General features: G+C 34.7%; 1 protein-coding gene across 1 annotated transcript in view; it reads left to right on the forward strand.

The window, feature by feature from the left end:
• Window positions 1–259: 259 nt before the first annotated feature.
• The window catches only part of LOC128991597 (tubulointerstitial nephritis antigen-like), a 48,676-nt gene continuing 24,980 nt past the window's right edge, over window positions 260–23,955 (forward strand). Inside the window, exon 1 of the mRNA XM_054414621.1 lies at window positions 260–357. Within this exon, the coding sequence (XP_054270596.1) occupies window positions 346–357 (12 nt within the window). The 5' untranslated portion in view covers window positions 260–345. The remainder of the gene's footprint in view (window positions 358–23,955) is intronic.

Here is a 23,955-nt window from a genome sequence, read left to right on the forward strand (position 1 = left end):
CTAACATTACAAACACCCATAAAATATACAAACAATTTCTTATATACGCTTTGTATCGCTCTCAAATATGACTCACTATCATCAACAATTACCTAAGGAATTTTTACAGTCCAACAAACACTAGTGCCTAATTACGGAATGCAGTAATGTTTATTATTAGCTCACTATCACACTAGTGACGTATCCTGCAGTGCACTAAGTACACCCCCCTCCCCCCGAGCTATCAGCTGTTTAGTGAGACATCAGTTCATCAGTTCAGTAGAGCTAGCGCCGTGGTCCACGTCGGGCGTTGGATTTGGACCGTTCCTTTCCGGTTTTAACGTGCGAGTGGACGTAATTTCCAGCATGGATTTGAAAGTAAGAAACTTTCAGTTTTCCTGGTTAATTTTAGTTGATAATTTATCATTATTTTTACTTATAATTTAATTGTTTATTATATTTTTAAATTAAAAGAAACACATTTACGATTTGTTTATATGAATCAGGGGTGAACAAAATGTAACAAAAGTATTTTTTTTATATTTTTACAACTTATAACTCAATTAAATGGTCTAATAAGATAGTTTTTTTGCGATGGACAAACAATTTTTTCAACTATTGACAAAATATATTTTATTGTAAAGATATTTTTAGAAAATTTTAAAATTGTTATTGTAAGTGATAAAATTTGTAGGTACCTTAAGAATGCTACGAATTGAACCATGCACTATTCTGTATCTCGATGCAATAATAGTTTTAATCTTTGTGATCCAAATGTTTGTTTAAACTGGCAGACTGAGTATGGGGGCAAAATAATAATACTTTCCAAAAAGCTTTTTGAAATTCTACCAATTCCTTAAAAAGATACCTGCATAATAGCAGGATAATAATATCTCTAATAAAAAAAAAAAATCAAAATGTTGTATTTAAAAATAATTTTAAATTACCTAGTTAAGTCATTGGTTTTTACATTTTCACAAATTGACATTTTAATTGCCTCAATTTTCTAAGTTATTTGCACTCATTAGCAAGGAATAGTTTAAACATCCCCAAAAGCTATACAAAATAGATTTTGTAACGTACATTTCCTTTTTTATAATGGATTTTTTTAGTGGTTCAGTAATATTTAGCTTAATCTAAGTCTTGTAAAGATTTGATTTCATAACCGAAATCGAAACTGCCGTTTATAAGGGATTTTGGCAGGACAATATACGAGTAGGGTTCCAAAGTAAGAAGTTGTAAAGGTATCCATGGCACAAACACATCGATTTTTGAATTACGGTCAGTCCAATTGGTAGAGCGCAGATCCTTTGTCCTGAGGATCAGGGTTCAAATACTTTCAATCACCTTATACTAAGGGTTAATCCAGTGACACAGTGGTTCGGGACCCACCTTTCTTTGTAGGACCTTCCTAACTAGTAATTAGTAAGAACATATTAATAATATTCAATCGGATAGTTTAAATTCTTATAATTGTGTCAACATTACGATTTAACCTTTAATACAGGTTAAAATCACTTATTTTTTCTCAAACGGGATTCTGCATTATAAAAATTACAAAATCAAAGACACAGATACATATCTAAGTTAAGACGAAATTGCATCGTATGTTTTTATACCAACCCCTTGTATTGTTAGGGCAAAAAATGTTAAACACCCTAATCAACCCAGCAGATATTAAACAAAAACCCTATAGTTCCTGCATGGAATTATTCAAACCACTGTAACAATATTTGAAACAAATATTTAATCCTTATTGATATTATTAGAGAGAATCAATATTTATAGTTTCAATAATCTTACATCGACAAATATTTGACCTATAATCCACTCAGTTGACAAACTACATAACCTGCTCTCAATTACAAACATGTTTCAACATTCACTAGACTAGTTTATATGCAACTAATGGGGATACTAAATGCAAATAGTTCCGGTTGACAATATAAAAGCTCCCATTGCGACAACTCTACAATGTCCAGCGAAGCGAATCGTAATGGCTGTGACAATACAATGCTGATATAAGTACCTGTTATCTTTGCTGATAACACTGTGTATCCAGCTGTCTCTTGCATTATCTGTAAGCTTAGCGTGTTTTATTTAGTTATGGTTGACAATAAGCTACAATTGCAACGTTCACTATACATTGTCCAGTGAAGCGAATCATAATGGCTGTGACAATACAATGCTGATATAAGTACCTGTTATCTTTGCTGATAACACTGTCTGTATCCAGCTGTCTCCAGTATGACAATGTTAGCCTTACTACTTCCTTCACCATTTACTACGTCATTGGCCTGTTTCCTTCCTTTCTCATAGCATTTAAGTATTACAAATTCACTTATCCATCTGCTCAAACGGTTCCCCCACTCTGCACTGCCAGCCTTTACTACTTCCTTCACCACTTACGTCGTGGACCTGTATTCATCGCTTTCCATAGCATTTTAGTATTTTAGATACGTTAATCTAATTGCAACAAACATCCCCACTGTCCGTACTGCTAGACTTTACTACTTCTTTCACAATTTCCTATGTCTTGGGCATGCTTCCATCCCTTCTCATAGCATTTCAGCATTGCAGATACATTAAAACTGCTACAAACGGTTTCCAGTTCCCACACTCCACACTGCTCACCTTACTACTTCTTTCACCTGCTTATCTGTTTCCCTCCCTTCACATAGCATTTTAGGATTGCAGATACCCTTATCTTATCGTCATAAACAGTTCCCACACTCCGGACAGCTCGCTTTGACTACTTCCTTCACCACTTCCTACGTCACGGGCCTGTTTTCCTCCCTTTCCCATAGCATTTTTGATTGCCCATACCCTTATCTAATCGTCATAATAGTTCCAACACTCCGGACAGCTCGCCTTGACTACTTCCTTCACCACTTCCTACGTCGCGGACCTGTTTCCCTCCCTTCCCATTGCACTTAAAGATTGCAGATACCTTAATCTAATCGTCATAAACAGTTCCCGCACTCCGGACTACTCGCCTTGACTACTTCCTTCACCACTTCCTACGTCGCGGACCTGTTTTCCTCCCTTCCCATAGCATTTTAGGATTGCAGATACCCTAATCTAATCGTCATAAACAGTTTCCACACTCCAGACTGTTCACCTTTACTACTTCCTTAACCTCTTCATACGTCACGAACCTCAAGCTTGTGTCGTCATTTGATTATAGTACCTGGGGACCGAGCTTTGCTCGGGGAAAATCATTAGTTCACTCTGAAAGCACCGTAGTAAAGAGATACATAAATCCACACATCTACATCCTACACAATTTCCTACGTCATACACCTGTTTCCCTCCATTCCATTGCATTTAAAGATTGCAGATACCTTAATCTAATCGTCATAAACAGTTCCCACACTCCGGACTACTCGCCTTGACTACTTCCTTCACCACTTCCTACGTCGCGGACCTGTTTCCCTCCCTTCCCATAGCATTTTAGGATTGCAAATACCTTTATCTAATCGTCATAAACAGTTCCCACACTCCGGACAGCTCACCTTGACTACTTCCTTCATCACTTCCTACGTTGCGGACCTGTTTTCCTCCCTTCCCGTAGCATTTTAGGTTTGCTGATACCATAATCTAATTGTCATAAACATTTCCAACACTCCGGACAACTCGCCTAGACTACTTCCTTCACCACTTCCTACGTCGCGGACCTATTTTCCTCCCTTTCCATAGCATTTTAGGATTGCAAATACCTTAATCTAATCATCATAAACAGTTCCCACGCTCCAGACGGCTCGCCTTGACTACTTCCTTCACCACTTCTTACGTCACGGACCTGTTTCCCTCCCTTCCCATAGCATTTTAGGATTGCCCATACCCTTATCTAATCGCCATAAACAGTTCCCTCACTCCTGACAGCTCGCCTTGACTACTTCCTTCACCACTTCTTACGTCGCGGACCTCTTTCCCTCCCTTCCCATAGCATTTTAGGATTGCCCATACCCTTATCTTATCGTCATAAACAGTTCCCACACTCCGGACAGCTCGCTTTGACTACTTCCTTCACCACTTCCTACGTCACGGGCCTGTTTCCCTCCCTTTCCCATAGCATTTTTGATTGCCCATACCCTTATCTAATCGTCATAATAGTTCCAACACTCCGGACAGCTCGCCTTGACTACTTCCTTCACCACTTCCTACGTCGCGGACCTGTTTCCCTCCCTTCCCATTGCACTTAAAGATTGCAGATTCCTTAATCTAAGCGTCATAAACAGTTCCCGCACTCCGGACTACTCGCCTTGACTACTTCCTTCACCACTTCCTACGTCGCGGACCTGTTTTCCTCCCTTCCCATAGCATTTTAGGATTGCAGATACCCTAATCTTATCGTCATAAACAGTCCCCACACTCCGGACTGCTCGCATTTACTACTTCCTTCATATCACTTCTTACGTCACGGACCTGTTTCCCTCTATTCCCATAGCATTTTATGATTGCCTTTACTACTTCCTTCACTACTTCCTACGTCACGGACCTGTTTCCTTCCCTTCCCATAGCATTTTAGGATTGCAGATACCTTAATGTATTCGTCATAAACAGATCCTAGACTTCGCACTGCTACCCTTGACTACAATGTATCGAGTAATCTTAAGTATAATCTTTGCTCAATATTAACAAGTGATGTTTTTCCTTTTGTACTGTATTTGTAATTTCCTAGTATACTGTGGGTAGTTGGCTTATTATGAACACATGCTAAAACTTCAAATCTTTTGTTTACTTTTTACTTGTTATTTAATTCAGCCAACATGGTTACCTAGCAACCCATAAGACTAATGTTAAGAAAATGTGATTTTCTTTTTCATTTTTCTACGGATTCCTGAGAGACTTTTTTAACGCCATATAGATGTTGGCACTCACCGATATGGTCTTTATCACCATGCAAAATTTGAAAACGATTGATTCAGCCGTCTAGGAGGAGTTTGCGTATTACGAAATGCATAAAAGTCGACGTATAAGAGCTTCGCTCGCTCCGCTCAATAAGTACCTGTTATCTTGGCTGATAACACTGTATGTATCCAGCTGTCTCTTGCATTATCTGCAAGCTTAGCGTGTTTTTATCTAGTTATCTAGTAGCTACAATTGCGACAACTCTACAATGTCCAGCGAAGCGAATCATAATGGCTGTGACAATACAATGCTGATATAAGTACCTGTTATCTTTGCTGATAACACTGTCTGTATCCAGCTGTCTCTTGCATTATCTGCAAGCTTAGCGTGTTTTTATCTAGTTATGGTTGACAATATGCTACAATTGCAACGTTCACTATACATTGTCCAGTGAAGCGAATCATAATGGCAGTGACAATGCTATGCTGATATAAGTACCTGTTATCTTTGCTGATAACAATGTGTGTATCCAACTGTCTCTTGCATTATCTGCAAGCTTAGCGTGTTTTTATCTAGTTATGGTTGACAATATGCTACAATTGCAACGTTCACTATACATTGTCCAGTGAAGCGAATCATAATGGCAGTGACAATGCTATGCTGATATAAGTACCTGTTATCTTTGCTGATAACAATGTGTGTATCCAACTGTCTCTTGCATTATCTGCAAGCTTAGCGTGTTTTTATCTAGTTATAGTTGACAATATGTTACAATTGTAACATTCACTATACATTGTCCAGTGAAGCAAATCATAATGGCAGTGACAATGCTATGCTGATATAAGTACCTGTTATCTTTGCTGATAACAATGTGTGTATCCAACTGTCTCTTGCATTATCTGCAAGCTTAGCGTGTTTTTATCTAGTTATAGTTGACAATATGTTACAATTGTAACATTCACTATACATTGTCCAGTGAAGCAAATCATAATGGCAGTGACAATGCTATGCTGATATAAGTACCTGTTATCTTTGCTGATAACAATGTGTGTATCCAACTGTCTCTTGCATTATCTGCAAGCTTAGCGTGTTTTTATCTAGTTATAGTTGACAATATGTTACAATTGTAACATTCACTATACATTGTCCAGTGAAGCGAATCATAATGGCAGTGACAATGCTATGCTGATATAAGTACCTGTTATCTTTGCTGATAACAATGTGTGTATCCAACTGTCTCTTGCATTATCTGCAAGCTTAGCGTGTTTTTATCTAGTTATAGTTGACAATATGTTACAATTGTAACATTCACTATACATTGTCCAGTGAAGCGAATCATAATGGCAGTGACAATGCTATGCTGATATAAGTACCTGTTATCTTTGCTGATAACAATGTGTGTATCCAACTGTCTCTTGCATTATCTGCAAGCTTAGCGTGTTTTTATCTAGTTATAGTTGACAATATGTTACAATTGTAACATTCACTATACATTGTCCAGTGAAGCAAATCATAATGGCAGTGACAATGCTATGCTGATATAAGTACCTGTTATCTTTGCTGATAACAATGTGTGTATCCAACTGTCTCTTGCATTATCTGCAAGCTTAGCGTGTTTTTATCTAGTTATAGTTGACAATATGTTACAATTGTAACATTCACTATACATTGTCCAGTGAAGCAAATCATAATGGCAGTGACAATGCTATGCTGATATAAGTACCTGTTATCTTTGCTGATAACACTGTATGTATCCAACTGTCTCTTGCATTATCTGCAAGCTTAGCTCGCGTTTTGTTTTATCTTGTGTGAAGCGGGCTTTGCTGTAATGTGTATTGGGTGAATTTAAAATTTGTTTTTTTCTGACTTACATGTTATGGAGAGAGTTATTTAAATTCGTAGAGGTCTATTTTCTAAGTTGAAGATAACGTCCGAAAGTATTTTAACTTCATTAGGCCTAATTGTAAAATTTGAAACTTAAAGTATTCAATGTAAAGATTAAAAACCTAATAACATAATAATTGTATATTTTCTTTGCTATATTTGTTATTTCAATGTTTAGGAAGTCCAATTAGAATTTAATTACAACTTTTTTTAGTTCAAGTCTTATTTTAAAATCATTTTGAAGAATCAAAAACAGATAAAAAGAAAGAGTAGCTATTATGTTACATTCAATGTATATACTTTTGGTATGCCTTGCTTAATATTGGTCCTTGCATTGAGCATACTCAACTTGAAAATGCTTTCAAAGCATAATCCTTTACCAATGACGCGTTTCCATAAATTTTAGCTTCACAGTCACATGGAAATCTAGAACACGTCATTCTTGCTTATAAAATGTGTTGGTTATTAAGGTATCAATTTAATGTGCTTTAATTTTATTCATACTGTACCGCCATGAAAAGCACTTCAAGTACTAATGACCCTAACATTTATAATATTTGTAACATTTTCAACAATATTTAACTACAGCCATTTTTTACGTTTAAGATTTTAAATTTTTGTTCAAACGCAACAACTATAACTATGCACACACCAATTAATCCTTTCTGTCAAAAGGTGTTTTAATATTTGAACAATTAAATATTTGAACAATTAACGATAAAGAGAAGTTAAACCTAAACAAATCCGTGTATAGAGTACACATTTTGATTGTTTTCCTACTACACTACACTCAGACGCCATACAGATGGCACGAGCAGGTGGAGTTATACAGAAGCACATTCTCGCACTCTTATCACATAATGATAAGAGATTACACGTAGCAGAGGTAATATATATTCGTCATACTGTATGGTATGCACAATGTGGTTACTTAGTCACCATGTTGTGGCAGAAAGTTTATGTGTAAGATGTTGTAAAAATTTTATGCAAAATATTTATAGGAAAGCTATTTCAGAGGTACTTTCTAAACTATAGTATACAGAACTTGATAGCATTTTCTGTAAAACTGTACAGAAAAGTACCAAATTGGAAGTTGTAGAGAAAATTCTAAATCACAAAAGTTTCTATATCTAATACTCAGGGGCGTCGCAAAAAAATATTGGGGGGGGATCACTTTGAATTTCCCAACTATTTTACGTGGATTTCACAACTATATTACAGTACTTGAATTTTCCAACTATATTACATACTTAAATTTTGCAACTGACCTATATTACTTGAATTTCCCAACTATATTACACAGATCTCCCAACTAATTAATATTAAGTTTTAACAATAAGAAGGATATTTTACCTTTAGATTCTCTTTATAGCTGACATGCACAATTTAAAGAAATTAAGATTTTTCTCACATTACTGGTTTGACTGTCAATCTTCATGGCTACAAATGTTCACACAGTAGGTCACTGATCAATAATACATTTTTAGCTTGTTAAAGTCAATTTATAATAAAAACTCAGTAGATAGGTTGTCCACCATGGAACTTTAAACATAGTTCTATGCTCTCCACGCGCAGTTCAGTAAGGAATTTCCCTAAAAAGCCTTGAACTACTGTGTACTACAGATACGTTATGTAACGTCCCATGTTACTCAACATATGAATTGTCCAATAAAATTGTACTCTAATTATTAGTTCATAAGGGTATATGTCTGCTTAGTTTGAAAATAAACTTTCAAGTTGACAGTATAACGACAGTTTCAAACTTCCCAAAATCCCAATTCATACCTTCATATACCCAAAACTCCCAATTTTGCACTTTTCAAAGATGATTGGGGGGAGGCTCCCCCTACCCCCCTTGAGCGACGCCCCTGCTAATACTTGGCTAATCTAAGGATGGCAAATGGAAATGGAATATTTCTAATATCGTGATCAAATTTAACAAATTGTGTATGTGCATTTTCCAGTTAAATCTAAAAAATTAACAGGAGTCGATAATTTACGGATGATTTGGTGTTTCGTTCAGATTTATCCATAAAAATTCAAGGTGAATATATAAATTCAAGTTCCTTAAAATTTACGTCCACGGATATGTCAACCGACTTTCCTACAATTACTTGATTGAATTTTTTTTATTTCTCTGTCAATTACCTTAGTTTACGAACAAAAATATTACCCATATAACCTATAAATTATTAGTCAGTACGACGAAGAAGGTGGGGGGGGGGGAGCAAATGATATTATTGGACCCGCATAGACATATTTTGTTCAACTTATCTACCCTTTCCTTCAAACCTGTGTAAAGATGCTATCCGACGACATTCTTGCCTTGACAATAATCAGGGAATATTTATGTAAAGTTGGTAAGAAGAAACTTTGGTCCTATGCCAATGTTTTGGAATGGCTACAACTACTAACCTTGACTTTTCACTCTAAAACACCTTGAGGAAATTTATTGTTTTCTATTATTCTAACAAGATAGATTTTAGATGGACTATGGTTGTTAGTTGTTATAAACCTAAACATTTCTCTATAATCAATTTATTCTTGGAGAATTATTATATACAGATGACCTATTTTAAACTTATTTTGTGCAACAGTGTTGTAATAGAACTGAGCTAGTAATACAACTGGAAGTAGAACTGACTCGCGAAGAACGAGACGCTGTAATTTTGGTGGTACCTACTAGGAGAGTCAGCTCATAAGCTGATGGCTTGATGTATGAACTATCACACAATCCAATGTACAAATGTACTAAGTACAATGCAATTTATCTCCTAGTACAAACGGTGGCCAACGTTTCGCAATTATCTCATTCAGTGCTACCTCTAGTTATAAGAAAATACAGTAAAACAATTGTCAATGTACTTGTATTGTCTAAAGTCAATAATAGTAGGTTTCTATTTGCCAATACCCTTGAACAACGTGTGGGATACTGCAAGGCAGTGCACTTGGGCCCACGATGTTTCTGTTCCTATTTACATTAGCTGTATTGTTGATTTGTTGATGTTGGCAGTAGGTGGTATACTGAAGGTCATACTTTACTTTCTAGTGTAACACGAGGCATATAATTATCCATTAGCAGATTAATTAAGTACATTGTTCATATCCTCTCCTGTATAAATACCACTTGCGTCGACTTAAAAAATTATGCATATTATGAAATGGTGTATTTTTTTACGTTGTCAACTAATTGGCTCATGGTTTTACGTATGCACAATCCCCTAGTTCAAAATTTACTAAGTACAATGTACTCTACCCCATAGTACAAATGGCGACCAACCTCTCACAATTCTCTAAATCACTGCTACCTCTAGTTGTATCTCTCTACCTAAATGACAAAAACACAACCATACTTCAAGTATACAGTCGAAGCGTAGACAAAGTGCGAAAACGAAAATTAAAATATTCTTCACAATTCTTCAGAAACACAGTAGAAGTAGGAAGTAGGAAAGGTAGGCGACAGACGGTTCGCATGTGTTCACACTACTAACGAGTTTATTCAATGTGTTTGTTCAGAAGTCTGTCTGTCTGTCTGTCTGTCTGTCTGCTCAGTCATTACTCGATGTCAAACATCCATCATTCCTCAATCGGCCACTGTACTTACCCAGTAGCGCCAACAGATCCTGTCCTTGCTTCTGTGTGCATTTAATTGCAATTTAGAGCTAGTCTGCAATCAGTGTTGAATTTGATCCAGATCGTATTTCATTCCAATATACAGTAGAAAATATGTGTGGACACGTTGACTAATTGATTTCTCATTTATATTAGGGTTTGAAAAGACGATTTAATCAAAAACGTAATTTTTAACCTACACTTAAACGTTTAAGATACATAAAGGTAGCGCCATTGATTTTAGAAGTAAATCTAGTTACAATCCTATTGTACAATCGTAAACTGTTTTTGGTGTGCAATGGTGCATTAATTTCTGCAAAATGCTGCACAATCATATAATAGGCCTATAATTTTTTATTGTGCGCACCTATTTGTTTATATAATGTCAGAGAACAAGGAGTAGATTACAATTGAATTATTCTTTTTCTTCTAATGACGAAATCATTATACAAAAATATTTAACGCAGCCGGACACTCCACAAACATCAAACGTAGTAACTGTCTCCTGCTTACCAATGAGAACAACAAATTTCAAAGGTGTACGATTCAGCACATAAGATATCTATAAGAGCACAAATCTTAAATAAACATAACAACAATATTACTTCAACTTCATGGTTGATGCAACTTCTTTAAAAGCTACAAATCCAAGGTATTTAGTTTACTAATGTAGGAGGCCTTATTCAAGAAGTACTATGTGTGTAGCTTGCTAATTAATCTAGAAATTTCATACAACAAAAATAATTGGATATTTATCCTCAAACGTCCCAACATTACTATTGTGATTTTTAGCTTGCAATAATGACAAATAAAATCAACACCAGCCAAATAATTAACGATACTTTAGTATGAGACTTAGTTATTAATTAAAACAAAATAATTGGTTAACAACACAAAAACAACCGAACAGTGAAAAAATCAAACAAATCACCAAAGATTACAAGTTTGAACAGTGGTTTTATCAATGATCAAAATGGGAAGCACCGCAAAATATTAATAAACAGCGATTATAAGGCTGCCGTGAGATCGAATTTGAAGGAGAAAGATAGCAATGTAATAAAGATAAAACAAAGTAGGACCCAGCGCACAGCCCTGAGGGACTCCCAAACTTTCAACGGTGTGGCGCTGCAAACAGATATCAATCTGCTTATAATAGATTTCGGATGTTGTCAGATTACTCAAGTGCTTGTCTTTTGCAGATATTAACCTTTTTGCTGTACGAAAATTGCCATGCCCTTGAATTTGGCGAGTCGGATCACCACTTGTTTGATAATAAAGGGTTCAACTTAAAGAAGTGTTGTACAAATCTTCACCTTTACAAAAGTTTTTGACATAACATTTGTTCCATATTCATTACTATTTCCAATAAAATTAAAAATGTCAAAGTATAGTTTATACAACATGGTATCTTCTCCATCACGTGAACAAAATTGCTATATTTCTCTGATCTTAACGCTTGCTTTGTTAAAATCAAACAGTATCCAACCATACCCAAATTTTACATTAGCAAATGGCAACTTTCTAACTTAAAAGATATTTTATATTCTGTTCAATGTCGATTCCACTTCGGATAGTGCTAAATAATTTCTGAAGCTCGTAGAAAATAATACAGTATTCGCAGTATAAAATTAAAGTATTTCTTAAAATAATTTGTGTATTTACGGTTTATTCGTGTTTAGCATTTGATGAGCTGATTTGGCTATAATTATTCTACAGTAAACGTTAAAACTTAAATTAATCTGAACTAATTTTTAAAATACTTTGAATAGTTGGTATGTGTTAAAACTGTTAAACCTATGATATCTGTGTTCAAGAATGTTATAAAAGATGAAATTTTTATTTAATATCACAAATTCAATAAAAAACGTAGATAACACCTTCCGTAAACCCCTTGACTTTGGTTTCTGCAAGTAGACTTCTCGTTACATTTTAAGATCTGAATCCTGTTTTGGATGTATTTCATATGCAGAGTTGTAATGAGCTCACTGATATAGACCATTTTAATAGTATATTTCGAACCTAAGGCCGAAAATGAGGTTTTGCCAGCTCGAGATAGCTTTTAGATAGCCCTACGATCGAGATCTGAAAAACCATTTGAGACCAAGGTACGAACGCTACCGGTATTTTTCTCCACACTATATCCTTATACCACGATTAACCACAATAATATTGCACACTGATAATCAACACAACTACAACTTAACTTTAAGGTTATGTGAAGAAATAATTTTGAGGAATCAGCAAAAAGAATAATAAATATTTGCTAGGCAGCGATGACAATAAAATAATTACATCGTAATGCTATGGATACCGATTGTGTATTGAATATGCATTCATGTTTTAAGAAAGTAAGCTGGCAGCTGATTTTGTGGCCCTAGGGATGTAAAAACCTGCTCGGTCCCCAAATAACGATGACAGCTGGCGGTCAGCAAAACGTAACTTTCAGCCACCAATTAACGTATGTAAAACAGCTAAAAACATCATTGTGTGGTGAAATTTGTTTTCTTTCTCATTTCTAGAGCAGTTTTACTGTGTAAATTTATTTCTTTGGTTATATAATATCGGAGGAAAAGCAATACCTGTAGTTGGATAGTTTGAAGGGAAAATAAGGTACATATCTAAATTCATCCTCATATACCACACACCTATAAATTATCTTAAACTCATCTACAACGATGACAAATCTATTACGTTTTAAATTACGGTTAAACGGTACGAATGACTCGTGGATAGTGTTCAAACGCATTTTAAACGGTCCAGTTGTAAATCAAACAAGCATTAAAGCCGACACAAGCCCTACATTAGGTAATTGAGTAAGCAAGTAGGCGGAATTGGAGGAATGTACGTCCGTTATCGTCAACGCCTATAAGCTGCTGAATAAACTGCTTCCACACTAGATAACATGTGTGGAGTACTGCAGGGTTGTGCACTTGGGCCCACGATGTTTCCGTTCCTACACTGCTTATTTTATTGTCTGATTCTATTCATGAAGTAAGATCCTGTTAGAAGTACAAATTGATCGAGTACCAGTGGAACGATGTTCAAACGACTTTTTTACAAAGGATGTTGACTATCTGGATACCGGTAATTCAAACGTTTATTCGAAACCTTTTATAAAACATTACATGACATGAATGACACTTAATTTATTTTTACTAAATACACTACCTACAAAAGTTGTACTGGCAGCGGTAGCATTTTTTGTAAATATATTTTACCAAAGATAAAAAAATATTGAAATGGTCGCAGAAAAAAAACTTGGAATTTAATATTCTTTTAGTTTTTTTTACTTTCATATTTCAAACGCAGTTTTAAATATGCTAATTAATTGGTGTGAAATATTATCAAATAACTAATCGATTTTTTAAAGTAAATGGAATTCATCTCGTTGTTTGCAGTCACAATCAGCGATTATCATATTTTGCTCTAAATTTAGTACAAGACCTCAGTATTTACGAAAAAATCACATAATACTACGAATTGATACGTTGTGTAAATAAATATATTGTGTAACGTTTAATATGCAGCTTTAAAATCCCTTTGTCGTTACTTTAACGGCTATACCAGAAAAATCATGAGTTTTTCTAACATCGAATTTTTATATGACTTTTGCTGCTACCTCAATGTTGATACCACGGATATACTGTATGTGTATCGATTACCCTTATCATTGTGCAGCTGTTGATAAAAAGAATGACCTTCACGCTGTTGTCAAATCCGTGTGCTCCCACTATCTCCGCGTTCCGCCATCTCCGAACCCAAATCTGTCCCGCCACCTCCGAATTCTCGAGTGACCCTTATAATCCCGTCACTGCCTGCGTTGTTAGCTGTCATTGCATCCACGGCTGCGAAGCCCCGTGGATGGAAGATTTAATGAAAATTTAACCCGTGGGTTAGGTTAGGTTAAGTTAGGTTAGGATAGGTTTGGACGAAAAGTCTTAACGCAGAAAGTAACCGAGGATTATAGGGGTCACTCTGAAATTCGGAGATAGCGGTACACGGAGATGGCGGGACGCGGAGATAGCGGGAGGTAACCGTCAAATCTAACCTTCGCTTTGACAGAGTGGTATATCATAATGTATGGTATTTAATTACCATCCGATTATGTTTTCTGTTATTAAAAATCTATTAACTGATTAAAACTTAAGTTAGAATGCTATGGACGAAAGAAATCATAAATTGTGATACCATACAATCAAAATAAATACTTAGTATCAAAGCATGTAAATATATTATTGTTTTATGAAAAATTATATTATTGTTAATTTATGTTGAATTCTTCTATTTAGCATGTTTATAAAATGAACCAAACTCTCCACTCCTAGGCAGAAATCTTTACCTTAAAAATCTTAAAATTATGGTAAGAAAACTCTTGAAATACTACAAATCTTAAAATCTCCAAAGTCGACTGCAATAATATTACACATCACGCACAAGCACTTTCAACTACACTTCGCACCACTTAAAATTCCATCCTTGAACTTGTACCTCATAAAGCATGGCATGAGCTCAACTCAATCTAGACTAAGACATCAAGATGACTGGAGCAACCATGTACCAAGGTCAAGAATTTGATGAACGGCAAGCTGTATGTTAATGTGCGATGGGTGTGCTAGCCTTGAAATTGCCGGGCTTTCGTACCGACCGCGTGCATACATCAGCTGTAGTTACGTTCTGAGTTACGCCTTTTTACGTCGCCGCAACGTCGGTTGGACTTACGACGTATTGTGTTATATGAGGACGTATAATCAAGACTCAAGTGGGAGGCAATTATACAATGTGCATGTTTATTCATGTCTCGGTGATTTTTGAAAAAGGCGCAAGGATAGAAATGGGTCTGCAATTTGCTAGGTGTGTGTTGTCGCTTTTGGTTTTGTTTGAGGTGTGTAGATTTTATACTTTATTTTTTTTTCTCAAATATTATGTATTGTGATTTACCGCTCCGTTAGCACGTTTTGATTGGATCAGTTAAACAGTTTTTGTTGCAATTCAGGTTTTATATTTACAATTTGAAAATAATGTGTCAATAACATACATTTTAACGATGGAGTGATTAAGGTCCACTCGTAATTGACTAATAAACAAGTTATTGATTTTTTTACATTTCTTTATGTATACACGTTCATGGACATTGTATATTCCTTCATCCGAGGTTACATACATTTTACCACGGTACAAATCTTTCGACACTTAGTGTTATTTAATTATCAATTCAATGATTGGGGAAGTGTTAACTGTTAACTAATTAATTGGTGAACATCCTAAATGCAATTTGTATTACTTTAGGCTCGATAATTAGAAATCACCTTATACGTGTAAAAGTGTTTGTTCATGCACTCACTCAATAAATTGATTTTTTGTAATTTGTATATATACTTCAAGAAACAAGAAAACCCAAATCACGTAACACGCTGAGATTATTATAGAGTACAAATACGATGATAATCTTTTTAATTTCTATCCTATACCCTTTACTCCATACATCTTGTCCTATACCCACTCCCTAAGTTCAATCTACTATGAGAAACAAATATATCCATGACCGTATTCAATTATAAAAAGTCTCTATTTGGTAATACAGGTATATCTAATATTGTCTTATATAATACCATTTTATCAATTGATTAATCCATTCCAAGGTTAACGAGTTACGTTGTAAATCTATTAAGAACTTTCCTGACTAATTACACTTGAATACAATAACTAGACAACCTTGTGATCCGAAGTGCAAATCTTGAGCAATTAAAATACTTTATGACTTATTAAAGTATCAATTTATTCACCTTTCGTGCAAGTTTTATGATAAGGAAAGGGTAAGAATGTTTATTATTATAGTTTATTTATAAACTTTTTAATTTCCCATCAACTATTATTCTCTAAAACTGTGAACTTCACTTGTAGCCCAATATAGAAAGTTAAAAATTTTTAATGGAATAGATGTTTTGTCAAGTTAATGATGATGTTAAAACTACGTTAAATTATTTTGGGTGACAAAATGACTGACAGGAGAAGTCAAAATTTAATTGTACTCATATATTTATAGTGATTAAAAACATCTTCCTCATTTTAAATACATTTAGCACAACACTAATGAAACTTTAAATCCGTACATATAATTAAATTTGTATCGAAATACTTTTGTGTGTGAATAAAATAAACATTATTTTTTTATAATATAAAGTATACATTTTTATTAATATGAAGAGATGTAGATTCAATAAATGTTCAATAACAGTTTTTTCAAAAAATATTTTATCCGAAAGAAAACCAACTTATATTACGAAAAAAAATCAATAAAACAAACAAAACGTGCTACCACGAACAATAAATGTTAAATAAATATTTATAACCACATTTATACAATTTATTTTTCAAACATGGTATAACAATAACAATTACGACAATGAGAACAATAAATGTAATTTTCCAAGGCGATTCAGATTGAAACCTTACGTCACTTCTATTTTAAACCTTTCCCCCACGTTTGCTGGTTCACACCTGGTAGTATCTGTAGTGTTGTTGTTGGACCTCAGATGGTTCTCAGCTGAGCAGTATCGCTATCAATGACGTCAGAAGTTGTTTTGACTTCCCAAACATTTGACCAATATAAACAAACACCGGTAAAACTGACCACGTAGCCGTGTAAACCTTTACACGGCCAAACATACACATCGACTAAACAGCAGCTGTTAATTGGTTGTATGTAGAATGTAGCCACGAATATTAGAACAGAAAGGGTATGACCATATCAATGACGTCACTGGCCCTAAAGTATACACATTTTTATAAATTAATTGAAACTGTCAAAAAGTCCAAACTAGCTGTTATGGATATTAGTATACAGGGTGTCCCACGAAGAGGTTTAAACGTTTGATTGTATATTACTTGCTCTCTTGCACAGAACATTTTGAACCATTATAATTTATAAAAAGAGATTTTAAGATATTCTGGGAAAATTTCAGCTCCCTAACCATTGTAGAAACAAAATAGTGGAACAATGAAAATAATACTTTAAAAACATTGAAAATGGTGTTTTTGCTTCTGTATATTATTTTTACTGTCACATTCTAGGGAAATGAGAGTTTTAATCAGGAAAGTAGAACATAGCCCAATGGAAAATCTAAAAGTAGAGTCCAAAATTAATAAAACTGTGATCCATCCACAGCGAGCGTCACACTATAATAACAGCCCAACATACAACATATAGCAGGCCAGTGAGTGACGTAATTTGTTTATCTGTATGATCCATACCGTTCTGTTCTGATTTTCGTCGTAACGTAGTTATCACAAATGGAACGGTGGTCTTTGTTTGGCTTGGCTCCCAGTAATTGGTGGGTTGTTTAAAAATATGTTTGTCTGCACATATATATTTGGATTTTTGTACTTGTCACCAAACTTTGACTATTTGTTAAATTGTCATTAATTGATAGCTTAAATGCAAATTGATTGCATCGAGTACAGAATCGATTTTGGCTAGGTTTGAACCAGAAACTGTTAGTTTTGAAGGCGAGCACTCGAATTTCATTATTATCAAGTATTACTTTATTTAGCTCGTTACATAAAATATACGTTCTTAACTAGATGCTCAAGGTGAGATACTTACTCCCAAAAAATCGGGATATGATCGCGTATGCCATTTTTCATTCCAATTCTTTATGACATAGTTATGTTATGACAATTTCAAATGTTCTATTTGCATGGATAGCTTGCTATTTAAGGAAGTGTTCTACAGAAATAATAGTAAAGCTAATAAAATTCTTATCAATATTTTATCATCGCATTGTTGCCTATTTTATTGTTTATTTGTAGTCCAATGTTCTTCATTTATGGAACGTACATGTTTCGCTAAACACTATTATCGGCTAGATTTTATTCTTGTGCATCTGTTGTAGTGGTTAGGTCGCGTAACCTTTTCCTGAAGGCCTTGGGTTCAAATCCTGCCAATCACCAATGCAATTTTGCTATGTGATAATGTTGTGACCAGTGGTTCGGATCCCAACTTTAATTGCAGCTCCAATTTTGTAGAAAACCATAAAGGATGTGTCTCTTAAGCGAGAAAAACTCCCTAACATTTTCGCTTTAAATAACTCGCTGTAGTATTATAGAAACCCCGATTCATAAAATACGATAATTGCTGAAACGATACGATAATTACCGAAACACCACGATAATTACTGAAACACTACGATAATTACTAAAACGATACGATAATTACCGAAACACTACGGTAATTGTTGAAACGATACGATAATTACCGAAACACTACGATAATTACTGAAACACTACGATAATTGCTGAAACACTACGATAATTACCGAAACACTACGATAATTACCGAAACGATACGATAATTACCGAAGCACTACGATAAATAGTGAAACGGTACGATAATTATTACCGTAATTAACTATTGTAACGATACACGTGCAAAACATAAAGCCTTTCAACACTTCTATTATTGTACTGCAGAACAACTTCCAAGAATGCGAAAAATAAGTTCTTTGTCGTATTTCAATCTACTGGAGAGATGTATGTACTATGTAGCCTACTCAATGTCCGGTCCATTTACATGTTCACTTTTACACTACAAAACCTAATTTCTGTTGTTTTGTGTTTTCTTGTTAACAATAAAAAATAATCTATTGTTGATTTAGTGTGTGGTATGAGTTGAACAGTCCAATCTAGTTTGATTCAATAACTAAAGCTATGATTGTTATTTTAGATCTGGGTCATAACAATATCTCTCTGTGAATTACTGTATGTTTGTCTATGATGTTAAAATTGAAATATGAAGATTAATGGTTTGTACTATTTTAAAGACAACTAATTATTGCAATACGTCCTGCCTTCAGTTGTTATGACATTTTATTTTGTGAAAGTCGTTCCATTTAAAATAAAAATACATGAATTTTGGCAGGCGTAAAAACAAAATTACTGTAATTTTTAAAAGAGACAAATATAAGTAGCACCGATCGTCCTTAGTTTACATGTAGATCATTTTACGTAGGTATAAAACTTTACAAAAAGAACCTCGAAAACAATTCACCCTTGATAACAAGTGTATAATTTTAAAATCCCCTAGATATTGTTTTACCCCTAATCACATATGGTTGCAAACCTCGATAAGAAGTCAACCTTGATAATAAGTCTTATAATACCTATGAGAGTCTTGTTATCAAGGTTGTAAAATATCAAGATTTAAACATTAAACATAAACGCGTGCTCACAACATACCTGTCCATTACTATAGCGAATCCATAATATCCCTAATTAGTACATTTACTCTAAATTTTGGCCATTCATCCATTTTACATTTCTTTCCCTCCAAAATTCACCCACAATCCATTTCGTCAAATCTTGTTCATCCCCAATTTACCCCGAAGATCCAAGTTGTCCAACCGAAAACCACTGCAGCTTGAAGCTTGGGGCCGTTTCTATTCATTCATTGTCAAAACCCACAATAGGTCAAAGGGGATCACCTCGTGTTAAATTGCCCATCTTGTATGGGCCACCCCCTACCGTGTTGTTGGGGGGGGGGGCAAGGTCACAATTCAAACGAAGCCTTTCCAACGGGAGTTAAGGGTAATTAGATTTCGTAGGTAATATGTCAACAGTGAGGACATAAATGTCCAGACTACAGCGTAGGCGAGGGGGCTTTTGTTTTGTTTTCGAGTTGTGTTTTTGGTGATTTATTGTCAATCCGTTTTATATTCCTGTTTGTCAGGGTCAGAAACTCAGATTTTTCAGTTCATACTGTAATTTGATGAGGTATTTTCATTCTTTTTTATCTTAGTAGACATTTTTGATCATAACAAATTTTGTATCCCCTGTTATTTTGTGTTACATTCTGATTGTTTCGCATTGTTATCAAGGCACTGTAAGGATAAGTATAAGGCGTTACATATACTTGTGTTCACGATAACTTGAGCAAAAATGATCCTATTTTGATGACATTTGGTACAAACGTGTAAACGTACGTTTATTTGAACGAGTTCTCGAACCAGCAAGATCGGACCATAAGATTTTTACTAAATTAGTTCCTTTATGTCAGATTTATCCAAATAACATTAAATTCAATTAGTACTTAGGTTTGCTGTTAAATAGAAGGAAAAAGTGTTTTTTTATCAAATTTCAATAGTACTGGATGAAATAAATATATTTTCCAAATTTGATGGAAATACATCCTTAAAGAAGCAAACTACAACAGTTTTCTTTTCCTCCATTAGAATAACAAGGGAATCATTAACTTACAGTTTTTAGAATTTTCTCCTAAACATTTATTCCTACAATAATGCTTCAAAATACAAAATGGGGGTTTTTTAGCTCTTCATCATGGTTGTAATTTAAATTGGACATTTTAATGTTTTAAGGGTAAAACTATGAAAACCCCAAACGTTTAAAAAGTAAAAGCTCGTAACACCCCGTTTCCATAACCCGATCTTGCTGGTTCCCTAACACATTCAAATTTGTGTTACTCGTGTTAACATACACACATACATTAATCTGAACGAATAGTGTTTTTGGCCTCTGGGGACATTAATATGAAAAATAAAAATAAATAAATTAAAAAAAGTAAATCGGTTAGAGCTACATCCCTGCAGGGAAATTTGTTTGAAGAAAACCCTTTGTAGCTGTCGATACAATCAATAATGCCAGGTAGTATTAATAAACGTTTTCGTCAAGTTTCGCCACTAACAGTCTGCAGGTTGGACCACTCCCCGGTAATGGCGTATTTAGCATAATTATCATTTAGTAAATGTATTCCTGCCAGAAAAATCGTGATTCCGTTATCCAAAATCTGATCGACTGATCCCCCTTAGGCTGTGGGGGAGTTAATAGGTCAGGGTCAAGTTTGGACCATCTGTCCAGATCTAAAGGTTACCGTTTAGTTTCAGAATATTGTATTCCGGATTGTCAAAAGCAAAAATGCGATTTGGCTGTAGTATACCACCACTAAAGACGACCACCATCAATACAGTATTGCTTCATTTTATTAAAATTTTTTTTATATATATTCTTTTCACATGCACTCACACAAATTGAAAATTAGAGAACGAGATGGTATTTATATCGTCCTCCGGACCTCACCCGATATATATATTTTTTTTTTCAAAGTGATCAAAATTTACGTTGGTGCTAAATATGGTTGTCGGTTTTCGTAAAAACTGCTTATTTACCCGGGAAATCGGGAAAACCCCTGAAGACTGATTTTTATGGAAAATGACATTGTTGGTATTCATGTTAACCGGTAGAGGAAGCTGAACAAGAATATACAAACAAACGTTTTCAAGATTTGATGGATATTAACGGAGATACAGCCGGAAAAGCGTCTGAATATCGAGTTAGCGCCAAAATTACCAAAACTATTTATGTTGGGTTAGGTAAGGTTAGGTTGGGTTAGGTCATCAATAACATGGGTTTGTTAGTAACCTACCCCAACCTAACCTAACCTAACTTCTTGCATATTCTTGTTCAACTCGCTTTTTCCGTTAATTTGAATACCCACATAAACAATTTACATGGATGTTTTTTTCGTTTTCTGACGCTTTTCCAGCCGTATCTCCTTTACTAACCATCGGATCCTGAAAATTCTTGCATATTCTTGTTCAGCTCGCTCTACCGGTGAATTTGGGTGTCCAAAATGTAATTTTCCATAAAATAAGTTTTCGGGGTTTTCCCGATTTTCTGGTTAAACGGTTCACGAAAAACGTCAACCATTTTTTGAATCAGCGTGAATTTTCAACCATTAAAAAAAAATTTCGGGTGAGGTCCGGAGGTTGATATAATTACCAATTAAGTAAGTTAACTTGCTTTGGTTAACCAGCAAAACCTTCAAAAATGAAATTCTCCAGTAACTAACTGTTTACCCTTTCAATGGGCTGGATGGAATCTTTTAAATGTTATGATAACCTCAATGTTTCAACCATTGACTATTTTAGATACTGAAGTATGTGTTTGTTGTACATTGTAGTCTTCACTTTTCCATTAAAATTACCAATGCATCTAATTTAGCGATGTTTTTTCATATAGGGAATAAGCTATTTTAGTCATTTCTGTACACTAATATATCTCTGGCCTGTTTTTTGCATCATAATCTAATGTTTACATGTCCATATACATGTATTTGTCTAACTGGAATAAAATCGTTATTCTTGTTTCTTGATTCTAGTGCTGTGTAACAAAAGAGCACATAGAGGTAGGGGCATGATAATGATCAAAACTCTGATATTTGATAGGAAATGAAAGCCTTGCATTTACGATGGTACATACCGGTCTGGGCAAACATTTTAGTGCTTCAACATTTTCTCTACCCATTCCCCAGCCCAAAGATCGATGACAAACTGATCTACCCATTTCTCAACCCTTTTCTGTGATGGGAAAGAGAAAGCTCATGCAAAAGCCCAATAATTCTATAGGTTGCACAAACCTAAGCCATTTGATGAATGTACCCAGGACAGACCGTTACTTCGCTAGCACGATCTGGGCTCCCATTTACTACTTGTCAATGGCGGTATAATAAATATAGAGAGAATTGCGTTGTCTATAGGGCAATTATCTCAACTTTGTACCTAGAGCGCTCCAGTACTAGATAAGTAACCTTATGTTAGAATAAATCAAGTGTATTCAGGTTTGCAATTTACCTAGCAGCATTTTGTCGTGTAACTTCTAGTGGGAAAGTGTTCTAAATTTCTCCTCGAAGATTGGTCCATCCTTTTGTAGTTTTTAGATAGGTTGGATGTAAATTTAATGCAGTCCAGGTAGTCAAATAACAAAAGACAATATTCAAGGGAAAAAATCTCAAAGGTTGGTAGCACTGTATCCTCTACTTCATTGCAAATCAGCTGATTTGCATTGTTGCTTTGTTCCCTTCATAGTTTAATTACAGGGAATTTATTGTGAATAAGATTCTACGTAGTGTTTTCGCAAGCTTAAAGGTATGTCTAAGCCTAAGCCTGTGCTTAAATTATTTTTACAGACTCGACCAACTTATCAGCTTCTTTTGTCCTTAAATAGTTTCTCTTGGTACCTGTAATTTGGTTTTGAAAGTAGCACCCTGTAGTGTTAAAATAAAAGGTGAGACAAGCTGCAACAATAGTAGACAGGAACTTATTTATTTTAAGCTAGTGTTCCTTACTAATCGCGAGTAAAACAGCTGTTTCAAAATTAGATAAATCCTAACTGCAATAACATCGGTGTGTAGCTTTCAACATGTTTTTTAACAACATTTAATTTCTAACATGTGTTCAAATTGTTATTATGTTTACTTACAAATTGTGATTGAATAAAACATAAAACCCACTTCTATCTTCTCTTGCAAAATTGTATAAGTAAAATTATTGAAATCAACAATGGCAATGTTCTACAATATATCTGGTAAATTTTGCAATCCGAAAAATCAATAGTGTTTATTAATATCTACCATGATTTTAATCAATTCGGTTCGTCACGGGCCAGTTAAGAGTTTGCAGCCAATAGAATTACTAAAGATAATTAATGCAATATCATCATTGTAGCTAGAGTTCAAGGTTCGAATTGCATTTTGATTTTGAGGTTATCGTTCAGTTTTTGTGTACTTTGCTTCCGCAGTTTTTATTTATAAGATACTTATTAATTGTGTTTTTTCCT

Source organism: Macrosteles quadrilineatus, unplaced genomic scaffold, assembly GCF_028750875.1.
Source record: "Macrosteles quadrilineatus isolate MER2022 unplaced genomic scaffold, UCM_ALF_1.0 Scaffold_1__1_contigs__length_201487025, whole genome shotgun sequence".
In the NCBI taxonomy this organism is placed as follows: Eukaryota; Metazoa; Arthropoda; class Insecta; order Hemiptera; family Cicadellidae; genus Macrosteles; species Macrosteles quadrilineatus.